The 14880-nt window shown below is 40.8% G+C and overlaps 1 protein-coding gene across 2 annotated transcripts in view; it reads right to left on the bottom strand.

Moving 5' to 3' along the window:
• Positions 1-14559, bottom strand: part of LOC138183853 (disintegrin and metalloproteinase domain-containing protein 10) — a 57763-nt gene extending 43204 nt beyond the window's left edge. Inside the window, exons 1-3 of one of the 2 annotated variants that reach the window (XM_069121306.1) lie at positions 13779-14559; positions 4955-5522; positions 1655-1802 (exon numbers count right to left, since the gene is read on the bottom strand). In XM_069121306.1, coding sequence (XP_068977407.1) covers positions 1655-1802; positions 4955-5189 — 383 coding nt within the window. In that variant the 5' untranslated portion in view covers positions 5190-5522; positions 13779-14559. The remainder of the gene's footprint in view (positions 1-1654; positions 1803-4954; positions 5523-13778) is intronic. The other variant, XM_069121305.1, reaches the window with a different exon arrangement.
• Between the last annotated feature and the right edge of the window lie 321 nt (positions 14560-14880).

The raw sequence follows: 14880 nt of genomic DNA, 5'->3' as shown, positions 1-14880 counted from the left end.
TTCGTTTTAATTGACAAGAAATTCCATCGTTGGAGAAATTCAATTTGAGTTTTAATTTGCAAAGCAATGAACCACAAAAATATGTAAATGTAATAGCGCGGCGGGGTTTTAACGTAATCGGAAGCATTGATAATGTGATTACGTGTTAACGACTTTTTAATTGTCAGCTGGAAAATTTGCAAACCATTCTCCGACGTTGGACAAAAGAAGCGATTATAAATTGTTCCGAAGCACCTGTCCTCGCAACGCTTACGCGGCCGAAATTTATATTGTTGTCCGGTCGCGTAATTAATTTCATTTAAGGGAAATTCAGGAAAGCAAATATAACGTAATTTTGTGGAAACAAAGGGGATTCTATTACATCCGCGGTGTATCGCTTCCAAATGTCAGGAAAGCTTTGTTTGCCGGTTTGATATAGTACCAAGTATCCTGTAACTCTGTTAATCTATCCCTTTGCGCCTGCGACATTCGCACGTGCACGCACTAATTCGTGTAACACGTATAGCTTCTACATGATCTTGACCTTAATTAACTTCAGCTCTATCGACCTAATCGTATGATAATCTTAGAACACCGATGCCAATAAATGTACCTCGATACGCGATTGGAATTTCGTTTCTGTGGAAAACATATACTACCCACATGTAAATATTTGAACACCCGGCATAGCACGATTAAAATATTATTATTCTTGTTGTATTTTTAATGTTATAATTTATAAGTATAAAGAACGTTTCCCTACTGTCAATTAAATGCTTCATTAAGATCGATGCCATCAGACGTGCTACCATATGCGACTGGAATTTCGCTTTTCCCAAAACCGTACACTATCACATCTGAGTATTTGGATACGTTCGATTAGGATATTAACATTATTGTTATCCTCAATGTTGTAATGGAAAAATGTTTCTCTACCGTTGACTGTTATAATTTTCAGTGAACGAAACAAATTACCGCGTAGGTTGCACGACCAAAACCATTATTAACTACTACACATTGTTAGATTTGTAGACAAAGTTCAGGATATTTAACAAAATAACGGAGCCATGAAATATACGACACGGCAGTGGATGCAGAGCACGCTAAAATGAATATGAGCTGTAATGAAGTCAAATTAATAACATGTACATATACGTGACATCATTTTACGAAATAAACTTCGCTATCAAAATTTGCTCGTCTCCCTCGATTGTACTAAAAAAAAAAAAGAATAAAAAAAAAACATTGAAACTCCTGAGCGATCCTAGTTCAAAGTTCAAAGACTGTACCTTGCAACCGTTAGTTTCCAGGCAAGTTATCTCGCGAAGAAGCAAGAAACATCACGTGGTTGTAACGAAGTAATCTCGCTTTAAGTGGCAAAAAATTCGTAACGAGATAAAATTCATGTTGGCAAACCGGGATGTTTAAACGTAGGCAGCGTAAGCAAAAATCGCGGAACAGCAGAGCTCGGCTCTCTTTTGATACGTCGGTGAAAGAAAGGAGAGTGGTCGCGGCTGGCACGGTAATTCGTTAAAGAATCCTTTAATGTCGTGTTCATTTCGCGTTTGTAATTTCCTCGGGAAAAATGTGTCGTGACCCAGCGCGCTAGTTAGCGAAGGAACGTACTTACTTTTACTTCGAGAAGTAAAGAGAGAGAGAGAGAAAAAAGACTCACTTGTCGAGCGCTTTCAGTTGCAGCAGCAAAGGTTGATTGTCGACCGCGTCGGAGACATCGCGACGCATCCGGTTACTATGTTGTCTCAAGGCCGCGGTATCATAGGAGGCCACCTCGTAATAGCCGATGTAAGAACTGAGCGTGATACCTGAAACAGATGGGAGCCGAACATCCTTCCATTAACTGCTTTATAACTATGAAAAAAAGAGAAAAAAACGAGGATGAGAAAAGCTTCAGAAGGTTGAAGCTTAACTATAGCGAATTACGAGTACAAAAAAAGATTTTTAACATATAATAAGAATTTGATATTTTGATTTATTTGATTCGCTAAAAAAACAAAACACTTTGTTTTATCGTAGCGATTCGAAACGATATTTGAAGTACATTAAGCTGACTGAAGGGTGTACCTGACGAAGGCCATTGCGAACTATATCAAATATAACAGAGAACAGTATAAAAACACGAAACAGGGAAGACAATAGCTCATAATTTGCTAATGAAAAGAAAAGGAGAGACAAGAAGCGGTAGAAGTTTCGCATGGCGCAAAAATTGCTAGAATGAACATGAACGCGGCGATTAGTCATTAACTCCTTTATAATTAGACTGTATATTTTTCTCCAGCTCTGGCAAATTTTTTTATATCAAAGTATAGTACATACTCTTTAGAATACACTGATACACGATATATTTTTGAATTTGGTGGAACAATAAAATTATATCATCGAGGTGCCACTTTCTCGGTCATATTCGACGAAATATGAATATTCATAAATATTCATATTTACAAGTGTCGAAAAAGAGGAAAAAAAATAGAAATGAAGGGGAAAGAAGAGACGAGGGACGGTGAAATTTTGTATTGTAAAAAACATTACCGGAATTACAAGATAATAATTAGTTTCTAAACTTAACTATCGTGTTCTATAATTGCATTGTAAAATATTGGATTGCGTGAAATGTCCCATTAACCGATCTCTCGCTTGCCAGCCTTTTAACAGAACCGACAAAGAGAAACCACTTAGGATCTTGCAAAATCCGAAACTTCAGGACCTGGACTTTCGCTATCGCGGGGGTGGGAGTACGGTGAGAATTGCGCCAGAGTCGTTTGCACGAACGAGACACTTTGGTCCGTGGGAGGAACAGAGTTCGCGTTTCTTTCTTGTCCAAGTTAATCTCGAAAATTAGCTCGTAGTCTAATAAAAGGTAAATCATTCGGTTTGATTATCCCTTTCTTTGATTCTAGAAAATGAGAAAATCTTGCGATCGAGGGTGCGAGAAACAGCGGAAGAAAATAAGTCACGTTCTTCGTCTTCTTACACGTGAATAGTTTTATACTTTGATCTCTTGTCTCTTGAATATTTGAACAAACATTTTTGTTAATAAAATATAATATAATATGATGTATAATTAAGATATCGCAGTCGAAGGTAGTTGAAAATGCACAGCCTGTTACATTCTCGTATATAAGTTTCTTGAAAATACGTGGTAAATCTAGGAAATTTCACGAACGATTAAACAGTCATTTTTAGTATATTCAATAATAAAAATAGATATTTAATGCCACAAGAAAATTTGATATGGAATCGATTAATAAATTTCAAATATTCACGTTATTCCCCGTCATCTTCAATACCGTTGGATAAATCTAATTCTTTGCATTTTTCATATTCAAACATGTAAATGTTAAATACATCCTGTAATCAATATACTAAATATACTAATATCGATATACTAAATTCAATATACCTTATAATTTATTACACATTAAAACGTTCGCCGTCTTAGTCGTAGAAATATTGAAATGGAAAAACCACCGAAAGTACACTAGTCACATTTTCCTCTGAGATCTTCATTTCAGAGAAGGCATCTCTGGAAAACTCGATAGAAAATCCTCTTAGAGGATTTTACAGACACGCTAACTCGGATTCTTAACAAGTACAACAAACGAAAAAACGTTTCTTTTCTACATTTTATCCGAAACCTACATCAGGATCGCGTCATCAGGACGAGATAGAATCGAGAAAGAAATAGGGGAGTGCACTCGCGATCAGAGTGGCATTCGTCTTGGTGTTTCCATTGTTTGGTCGGTAAGTACCGGTCAAGAACAAAGACAACAACGCGATGGTAAAGTGTTTGTCTCGTTGCCTATTAAAACGTTGCTCGCGCGGAGTCGCGCAACGAGCGTAGTTTAACAGCACCTCGTGGCGTTGTCCAGGCCGCATCGTACGGCTTACAGCTTACGCAACACTCGCCAATAATCTAATTACCGTGGCTCGCTATCGATGCGTTGGCCAACGGCGAGTTACAATGCGACCACCCTACACCGGACAGTTTGTATCGGATTTTCCATCGACAATAGGTATCTCCATAGCCCGCAGCCAAACCTCCGCTATGCCTCTATCCTCGTTACGTTATCCGGCAAGATAGCGATTTCAGATAGAAGAAACCGAACGTGACTCTGCCTCTTTGCTACCTATTATCTCTATCGGTGGCGGTTCTGTGTAGTTACGCGAGTTGCAGACACTAGTTACGCAAAGTGTGCGGAATCCTTGCTAATAGCCTAACAGTTTGGTCCTTAGAGTGATAGCGTTAATTACGATCCAGCTGTTTAGAGGTTAATTATACGCGTTACTTATACCTGGTAAACAGCTGTGAAAACAGGCAAAGGGACGTGGCTGGTCATTCGATTGTATGTCGTACACGATACTAGTGATGGGCTTAAGTACGGCGCAAGTAGGTTTGAAAATTCACCAACTAGATTCGAACTCTTCATACGGTGGCGGACGAAAGAAATATAAGAAAGAAATAATTTTACGAAACATTTTTCCTTTCTATAGAAACGGCTGAGTTAAGCGGTTTGAAGTATATTTGTCCGATGTTCTTAGGAGGATTGAAATTACGCGTTTTCAACCAGATTCGAGAAGTTTCTATAGATTCTACGAACCGTCGACTATATGTTAAAGACAAATATGGAACTTGATTGACGCAGGTATATTCCTCGTTTCAGTTTCGATTTACCAGAACGTTCGACCACAGTTACGGCAAGTAGCAAAGAGTTAACGGCAGAGAAACGTTCTTTCATCGTAATGTTGAGGAAATGATAAAAACATCGATGTTTGATATGCATTGCACCAGGTGTACAAATATTTGTGCAGGGTAGTGTACACATTGAACTTGATGCCATCGCTACACGCTACCGCTGTTCGTCACAGAGCGTTAATGAACTGGGAAATTAACAGATAGACCCTATGAATAAACGGAGAGTTCGATGGGAGGCACTAGCCGGAATCGAACGTGACTCACCTCTGTGTGGTGGCACAGGATGAAGAGGCGAGGCAACGGCGATCATTAGAAGGCAACCGAACACCAAGAAGAAAATCAAGGGCGTCCTGATTCCAGGATGACGACGACGTTCCTTCGACCCGAAGGGATACATCGTGGCCCTCTGGGCCCCGTTGTGCCCTCCTCTAACCTCGTCCTCCTCTTCTTCCTCCTCCTCTTCCCCTTCTTCGTCAACGGCCAGGGCCGTAGCGCGCATCGGCTCGACGTTCTCCGGCCCAGCAATAACTAATGGCGCTATCTGCCTTTCGTCGAACAACCGACCACCGCACTTTGCGAGTCACCCACCAGACTCATCTCTCTTCCTCTCTCGACCTCTGTCTCCCTCCTACTTTCGATTTTCCTTTTCCTCCTCCTCTTCCTCCTCTTCCACCGAACGTGCTTCCGCCACGTCCTCTTTCTCTTCTTTCTCCTCCGCGGGTCGCTCAACCTTTCGACCCTCCTCCCACGCTTTCAGCCTTTTTCCCCCGACTCCTGCTACCTTCGTCGATCGGCAGCTCTTCTTCGTCCTCACGGCCGATCGATCCTACCCCTGAAAAAGAAAGAAAAAAGAAAATGATTCAGCCAGGGAACGGGATTAATTTTTCGAACAGGCTTTGCCAGTCAACGTTTGATCCTTCGCGGATCTCGCGTTGTTCAGATTTTTCTGTCACGGTAACGTCATTGGTTTAAAGGACAGAGAATAGGATCATCTTCCATACCTTTGTTCGCAATCTTTATACAATGGATCATGTGCGTATGGATCGAAAGACTGTGACGCGTGGGTCTTCGTCGGATACAGCCATTTCCAACCTTTTTCATCTAGTTACTAAAATTCTACGACGTACCAGAAGATATATTGCATTTGATCCAAGACAGGTCATTCACACTGCACTGTTATTACTCATTTTGTTTGACAATCTAAGGGGAACAACGTTGGTATCTCCGACTAAATAATCGGGTTATTGCATGCTCTAACCCTTTGCGGTCGACGTATTTTTCCAATGGGAATAGCAATTGGCCGAAGCAAGTTTCAGTTATATTTCAGATAAATTAAATATTCAGAAATATTTATAGTGCCATTCGATTTTGAAACGGAATTTTAGATCCAGTCACCGTGGTGACGTTCGACTGCAAAGGTTGAGGAACGAAAATTTTTTTTTTTTTAGTCGAAAATCGTCGACCTAATAAAATTGAACTGCAAGTTGCCGAGTTAAAGTCAATTTCAGTGACGCTTTGGACTGAAATAGATTAAGCGATGAAATGTCATAGACGAGTGATTTTACAAGCTACCACTAATCGAGGGAACGTCGAGGGGACCATAGAAATCGACCATGTTTTACGCAAGACGTGACCGAACGCGAAAACACCGGTGAAAAGCGGATAAGAAAGGCGATTCTTTAAACGTCTCCTTAAGAAGTTGTTGCTGAAAAATTTCCTCGAGGAGTGCGCGTGTGTAGTGGAAGTCGGAAGACGCGATGGCCAACTCGCGCGATAAATCATCGTCAATGTTCGCCAGGCTCGTTCGCTACAGCGTTCTTAGATCTTGTATCTCCATCAGTTTCGAGAAAAACCGAGTCAATGAATACGAATACTTCACTTGACGATCATCAAGTCTTTTTCACCGATACTTTTCAAAAAGAAATCCCCTTTAGACAGCGTCCAGCAATATCAGCAATTTAAAAATGAATCATATCGATTCAATCGAGTTTCTGGCAGTTTAACAGTTTCGTAACATAAGCGATTCTCGAGAAACAAATTATTTCTATAAAACCGTTTCTCGGTAGAATATGAGGAACTGATGAAGATCAATTTAAAAAGTAGCGTCTGTGACATCACCAGGACTCTGTACTTTTCAATTTATCGAGTTGAACGTAGCTTCATACAGCGGGTGAAAAGCGTACTTGCACATATCCTTATCTTCTAATGAAGCGTTTTCTTATCAGGTTCTGAATTTCATCTTCATGCCGTCATACTGTCGCGATCACGTGAAAATACTTGGACTTAAGTAACTGGTATTGGTGATACTATATCGAGTACAGAAATATGCAAATACTTGCTGTATCCATTATACGTGAGACCCACTTTATGAATTGATCGTAAGTGTACATATAAATCGTATCTATTTTTACGAAACAAGGAAACGTCTTAAAAGTTGACGCTTCCTTAATAAAATAACGGAAAGTAGACTAGTTTCTCGGACGCTTTCGATTGAATTCTTATCGTAACGCTAAAACAGAAATTTCCGAAAGGAAACTGTAATCGAATATTCGGAATTAGGGAAATCCACCAAATCGCGTAATTACTGTTTGCAAAAAATGTACTTTTTTTCATGTTTTTCATTATTATAATCGCAATTCATAACTTGGGAGTACGATCGATTCCAAAAGCGAGTGCAACATATTACAGCACGCTTTATACAGGGTGGTTGGTAACTGGTGGTACAAGCGGAAAGGGGGTGATTCTACGCGAAAAAAGAAGTCGAAAATAAAGAACAAATTTTTTTTTTTATTTTTGTTTTAAATTTTTCCATCGAGACAACGATCTACAGTGAGATCCGTTATAACGAGACGTAATAAAGTGCACGCGTACCGAGCGTAAATTCAAAGTCGATTTTCTCGAAAACAAAGCCTCAAACGAAAAATTTTTTTCTATATTTTCGACTTCTTTTTTCACGTAGAATCACCTCCTTTCCGCTTGTACCACCAGTTACTAACCACCCTGTATATTCCGTGAGTAATTTCTAGTTTCATGACGCACTGTACTAGAGCCTTTTCTGCAAAGCAAACGAGTCATAGCGATAAGAACATGGGGTAGTTATTTATTCAAAGGATCTCTCTATCCTTCTGCCATGGACGCAGACGGTCCGGTCAAAAAGCGAGATGTTTTCGACGATTGGGAAAGGTGCACGATATTTGCGAAAGCTCTCTGTGCGAGGTATTAACGTTACGCGAGACGTTTGCAGTCGTCCAGCAACCAGCAGAACCGATTCTGTCCACCGGTTATCATGGTAAACTTGCACGCGAGCTATGGGAAAACGATATCCAACCGAGTACAGACACAGTCATGGTTCACCCGTTCACGTGCGACGTGTTGATTTTTGCATTTTTTTCTACGTTTCCAGTGTCGCGACGGCTATTGAATGACATACAACCGTGTAACCAAAACGAACAATTTGCAACTGTTCCTTTATACATACTTTTGCCAAAGCTTTTCCTTTTCGTTCTATTAACATTGGAACAATTAATGCTTACCTAATCATTGTGTGTTATAAATGACTATTTTGTTAAAATGATATGACGAAAATACAATAGAAACGTATAATTATTAGGACGACAGAAGTTCATATCAAAATGATAGACATCAGAATTACAGACGACTGATAAAATTTGTATCGAATAAATAAAAATGAAAGGCGTATGAAGAATATAGAATGCAAGAAAAATAAACTTCTATTCATTTAGTACTTGTTATTTCATAAAACAAAATTATTCGGATGAAAAATACACAAAATCTATGAAATTCACATATAAAAAATTGATCGTCTTAATTATCCTGGTACTTGTAGCGTTAAGAATGCGAAACATACGTACAGATTTCTTCGTCTCTATACATAATGCATGCTTCGCTTTGGATATTTTATACGCTTCTTCATGCCACGTGCACTCTGCGAATTTTTGCATCCTTAAATTTTCTATAAATTCATAAGCATTCGCTGTCTGCTAATCGTGTTATCGGAGTCTTCATATACGGTAACATTAATTTTCCCAAAATTCTGTTCCTAGTAACCGCAAAAAAAAAAAGAACTAAAGAAAGACAGTTGGATTTGAATTTTCACAGTTTCACCTAACGCCCACGAGCCTTTCTCTCTATCTCGTATCTTCCTCGCAGGCAAAAGTTGTTACTCTACTACTCCGTGAATCTTTAAGGCGCAACTAGGCTGAGACGCGTGGAAAGATAGAACGGAGAAACTAGATAACCGTATAACTCTCTCGAATCGGCTTTCCGTTTCGACGTGCGCGAATCAACGATCGTAGGTAACCAAGCAGACCAGTCTACCGTGCAATCTATCTCTCGTAATATTTGCAAACATCCGCATTTTTTTCACGCTATGTAGGTGTGCTGCACGTTGAAAGAACACGCTTTATCGGCGTTCTCCAGCGGCCGCTGGATGAAACAAATTCTCGCGTGGGAGGAAAAACGAGGAAAAAGTGGAGATACGCGCAGCGAGAAGTGCAGAGAGAAAATGGCGAAGAGGAGCATGGTGGGGAATACGACTGGAGAACATGGTCGCGAGAGAGAATTCGACCCGCGTCTCCCTGGCGACAATTTGCAAAATTGTCTCGCGCGTACCGCTCGGTTCTGCGCTACGAACGCGTCGTTCTCCGCCGACGATCCGCGAATGATAATCGTCCCACGTAGATACGTACTACGGCTTTGTCCTCTTTCCATGACGCGAAACCGCGATACACCGACTTTGCCAGAAGGAACAATGAAACGACGAGAGTCACGCGGATTTCTCGCCAACGTTCCACCTATCATCGCACCAAATATTTAATACCAGGCTCTGTATTCGTATGCAACCGGTCGTGATAACGTATCAATTGGCCATTATTAGCGGGAACATGCGACCAACGCGCTCCAATTGGGCGGAACGAGTATGTGTGTCGGGTGTAGCGGTAAACCGGCTACGGTTTCACCGTACAGAGCCGCATCTAGCAATGGGCATTCCGATTTTGGAGCGGTTCAGAGATCTTCAAGACTGTGGAGATTCGAATCGCTTCAAACGCGAATCGAAGCTTGGAATTTTTGGCAGTTTTGATATACCTTCGCGCAAACGTGTTAGAACGATTAGATACTATGTTAGTTTCAGAATTGGAAAAAATGAAGATGAAGGAGGTACCTGTACAAAGTGCTGATTCATTAAAATTTCTCCTATACATTGGCACACAAATTAAATTGCACAAATTTAACGTTCGCAATCTGGCCGGAATAGAGAAGATTTATTAAAAACGAAACGTCTTCCAAGGTCTTTGAGTGCAAATTTGGAATTTTCGGTTTCGAGTGTTTAAAATTTCGACATACGTATGTCTTGAAAGTCCTGCAATCCTGAATTGAATGCCATAATCGTTTAATTCTGACGCGCTGGTCTTAGTCTTTCTTTCGAAACACGTGTAAGTAACATCGATGCGTAATCGAAGAAAAATACAAAGACCATTAAAGACTACACAAAGACTTCAAGACACGCGAGAGTTACAAGACTTTCAACAGTTTCGTAGCTTTAAATTATATTCGAAGAAATTCAAATGTATACAAATTCAAAGTGATTTTAAGTCCTTCAAATGCAGTTGATTGTAAATGCGATTTTCTTCTGGATACTTCGCGTTCTTTCTACTTTTTTGTCCACTTCTCTTTTATTTTCTTTTTTCTTTCTTTGCCCTTCGTCCCACTCTTCTTCGTGTTTCCGGAGAGCGCAGTTAATTTTCTTGGAGCAGAATTAAAACGACCAAGGAAACGTTTCTCATTATTCGAAACACTCGTCCGGCGTCCAGATGAAATTTCTACCGGGCGAACTTTTAAATTAACGCGTCGGATTTATCCGCGGAAAAACCAGGTCGCAACGTAAGCCTATTCGCTATTTCTGCGTTTGGGCCGAATCCGACTAACGGGACCGATGATGTCACCGGATTTGGGAATATTAACTCGACGATGCATCCGCGCACGAAATTCTTCTCATCCTCACTCTTATGGTTTTAAATTCGTTCAAGATTTCTTGATATATTATTTCCGTGCCACTCTGTATATTACCGACTATGTATATTGGAGCACAAAACGTCGTCTTGTACAATTAAACTGACATTACCAATAAAATTATACCGCAAGTTAGAGATTACGCGGTGTTCATAAATATTGCAATACAGCGGAATTTTATGTCAATCTATGTTTTTCTGTACACAATTAGACAAATAAAAGTCAAATAGACATTCGTTTCACCCATCGTATATTATATTAATTCCGTTCAATTTGCATCTTCAAACTTCGCATTAAAGTCACAGTCTAATAACAGATGAAATCGAATATAAAATTGATCTCTTATGAAACGATCAGAAATATCACTTATCTATTTCTATCTCTGCTATGATCTTCGTTTGCTAAATGATCCAAGACTGACACATACATAGATCGACAAACATTAAACGAAAAATTAAATTATCCTCGAAAGGTCTGCCTAAAATGGAACGCACGAACCGTGACTGAAATCAGCGAGGGATTAACCGAAATTCCTGTCCATTTCCGGTATTCCAGACCCGATGAAGATATCGAACAATGGTATATGGTGTGTATGGTAGTTTCAGGCGAGCGTGAACCAACGTAAAACAGTCTGAAGCGGCTAAAAACGCGTAAAAAGCTCGGTGCGGGCGTCGAAAATCGCGAACGCCGATCGTAAAACCCAACGTCGGCCGACATCGGACAATTTTCCATCGAGCACGCCTCGCTGAACCGTTACCTCGTAACGCACACCAACAAAACACGTTTTGCGTAATGTCCTAAGCGTTCGTCGGCGGAACTCAGCGGACATCGGCACGGAGAGGAGGCGTAACTCCTTTAAAGCAATTACCAAGAGACGGTTCGCGATCGCTCCGAGGTCACCAGAGTCCAAAACTTTCGCGAGACCCGGACGAAACTCAGAAAATTTCGGATGTGACGGCCTGATGAAATCGAGGAGGCGAGTCGCGAACGTGCGAGGATTATTAATACCCGGCTTAAGGCGATTAGCGTAGTCCATGGTTACGTTCATCTGCGAAATTGCGTCGATGGGAGACAAGCCGGAGGAGTTTCGGGATTATTAATTTCAAGTTTCTATTGTTAGTTAGCGTCGGGTACCGTTGGAACGATGGAGGAACTGCGAGCGAGCAAGGGATGATTTTAAAATACAAAGATTCGTAGTTCGTAATTAATTCATTAAGGATTATACAATGAGGTAATGAGTACCAATAACGTAAACGTAATATTTTTAGGAGTTATAACTAAAGTAATAGCTTCGTCAACGTACCAGAAGTGTATTACGAATAATAAGCATTTTACATTTTATATGATAGATGTTACACGATGTGAAGATAGAAGAAAATGTTTTACAATTTAGAAATTGATATAGTTTATTCTAGAAATAGTGTATTGTTACTATTTGTAGGAATGATAGGAATATCATGTTTTCTTTGAGGATTCGTTAGTTTCATAAATTTGTAAAATATAGGTGGAGATAAAACCAAATATGAAAGTGTATACTTTACAATTACTCATTAATGTTACGGGTTTCATTTGTAGCCTCTTCCGTCTACGTTTACATTGCCGAATTCTGATTTTTAATTGTCGTTGTGGATTTGACAATTTTATGAAATTTAAAGAAATTGAAATATCATAGCATTTTGTAAAATTGCGTATATAGGATACGGATGAAAAATACGTACTAGCGAAAAGGGTATTAAATAAATACTTCGAATACTCTTTTACAACAGCGATATTAAAAAATAAAATTCAATAACGTAGATTGATTGAAAGAAGAAATTACAAACGAAAGGTCACGTTGACCAACGTTGGCCTTTAGTGGCTTAACAAGGATCGACGCGTGGATGTTGATGGATTAACCGTTATGTTTAATATAGTGTGTTGTTTAAACGGCGTGTCGAATTAACTGAATCGAAACGAGGCAAGTTGTTGTGTAATATCGATGAGACGATATTGGCTCTACATAGTCTGCAATTACACGGAGTTAGGCGATTTCGCGGGAAGCTTCGTTGGCTGATAACATTAATTAGTCTTAACGCATGCTTTTGTATTCCCCGAGCAAGTTTCTTAAGAGCATCGTACGGTGAACAATGGTTCTGACTTCCTAACGGACTCTCCGAGTTATTTTTTAATATAACTTTCACGTAGATAAGCGCCCTTATGCAACGCTCGTTACATGCTCCAACTCGATATCCGGTACCGTCGGTACTTGCGTTTAACGCTCGCTTTTCCCATTAAACGACAATTAAAGTCTGACTATAACTTTTGTAATTTCTCGCAAAGATAGCCACGATTCCTTCGACTATCCCTCCCTTAGTCTTTTTCTCCTCCACTCGTATCTCGTTCGTTTCACAAGTTCATAACCCTTTCGCGATTGCATCGGAAAAAAATGGAGCGCATTGTGTCTATGATAAAAACGTATATAGCTATATAACCTATAAGTCGAGCGCGTTCGTTGATTCGCGTGTGTTCCCTCGAAAAGTCAGCATCCGGCGAAGCCACTTCCGTCAGACGACCTGGTGGCGCTGGGGACGCGTTTTACGTGACATTTAAATCTCCCATCGTGCGCGTACAATCCGACGTAAACACACTAGTATACAAAACAACGAGAGAGAGAATGTGCGTGCGACGTATTCTCGAAGGTTATTAGGAACGTGAGTTTCGTCGGATTATATGATAAAATCAGACGTCGCGTAACTACGTTGACTCCGGTGATCGCGAGGGAAATGTAGCATCGTTCACCGAACCGACGATTCGCGTTCCCTTCGACAGGTTACGATTTGTGCATGTATATATGTATATATGCACAAACGTACACACCGATGAGCGACGCAGGAGTAGACAGACGTGCACGACGAAAAAAAAGCTACGGTGCTTAACCGCGCGAACCGAGGTACGGAGAGATAGATCGAGAGATGGGGGGAGAAAAAGAAAGGAAGATGCCGAAAGGGATGGAAAAGGAGAGACTCGCACGTAGAATATTGCGCGTGCTCGCTGCTCTTGCATACTATCTGACACCTACCTATGCACAGAGGTTGAAGTCCTGCCACGGGCGTCCTTTCCGCCGTGATCCTCGTCCTTCCAACCGGTTCTCGCAGGGACGTCGATTACTCATTTACGGTCATTGTACCGCATCCTGTCGCACCACACCAACTACCCACAATATCACACGTGTGTTACACGGCAGCGTGCAGTCGCGTCGTTCTCTTTCTCTGCTTGATCGACGATAATGAACAAAGAAATGCGTAGTCTGACAGAGAAAGAAGGAGAGAAGCTGTAGAACTGGCACGCGCGACACCGACTCCACACAACGAGACAAACAGGAACGCGTTCCGCGCCGTACTGACGGACGGCAACGCTCGTGACTCGTGTGAACGAGGACTCCGAGGACACCGACTTCCCCTACCATGATCGCGTTCGACCCAGCTGTGCTGCGCCCTCTCTCCTTCTGCCTTACGAACTCTCCTCTACCCTTTCTTATTCCCCTAATGTTGCGATCTCTTTCTTTTTCAGAGATCCCTTCCATGGCTGGACGCGGACCAACGCTTTCCAATAGTGGTACGCTGTACCATCAACCCCTCTATCGGTACCCCACTCTGGCTACCATGGTTCGACTCCCACCTCCGTGTAACTTGACCTTAGTCGTCGGTCAAAGGAAAGGAGTGTTTCTGAAATGGAAGGGCGATTGAAGGGTTTACGATCATCATCCTATATCGTTATTACTGATGGAAAACAAGTAATACATGGAGATATAATATTTTTACCAATTTTTGTTGCATTTATTCTTGTCACTACTAACCTTATTCTCATTTTAAACTATTCCTTTGGTAGTTGTTAAACATGGCTGTAATCGTCTGTTTTAATCTGTTTTATCAGGAAATAGTAATTTATTTGTAAAAAATATATTTGTCATCTTCTCACATAAAAATATGAATGAAAACTATTTACTGTATCATGGAATTCTTGTTCACGTACCTACGATGTTTAGCGCCAACCATACGTGTCAGTAAATGGAAGAAGACGAGAGCGTGATACCGCTGAAGTGGGGTTATTCGGCACGTAAGGGGAAAACCCCTGCAGCGGGCTTACTTAACCCCTATTCGCCCGACCGAGCCACCCCCGCT

This window comes from Bombus flavifrons, chromosome 10, assembly GCF_040668555.2.
Source record: "Bombus flavifrons isolate JBK064 chromosome 10, iyBomFlav1_principal, whole genome shotgun sequence".
Classification (NCBI taxonomy): Eukaryota; Metazoa; Arthropoda; class Insecta; order Hymenoptera; family Apidae; genus Bombus; species Bombus flavifrons.
Note: the sequence above shows the minus strand (reverse complement) of the source record. Positions and strands in the feature narration are given on the sequence as shown.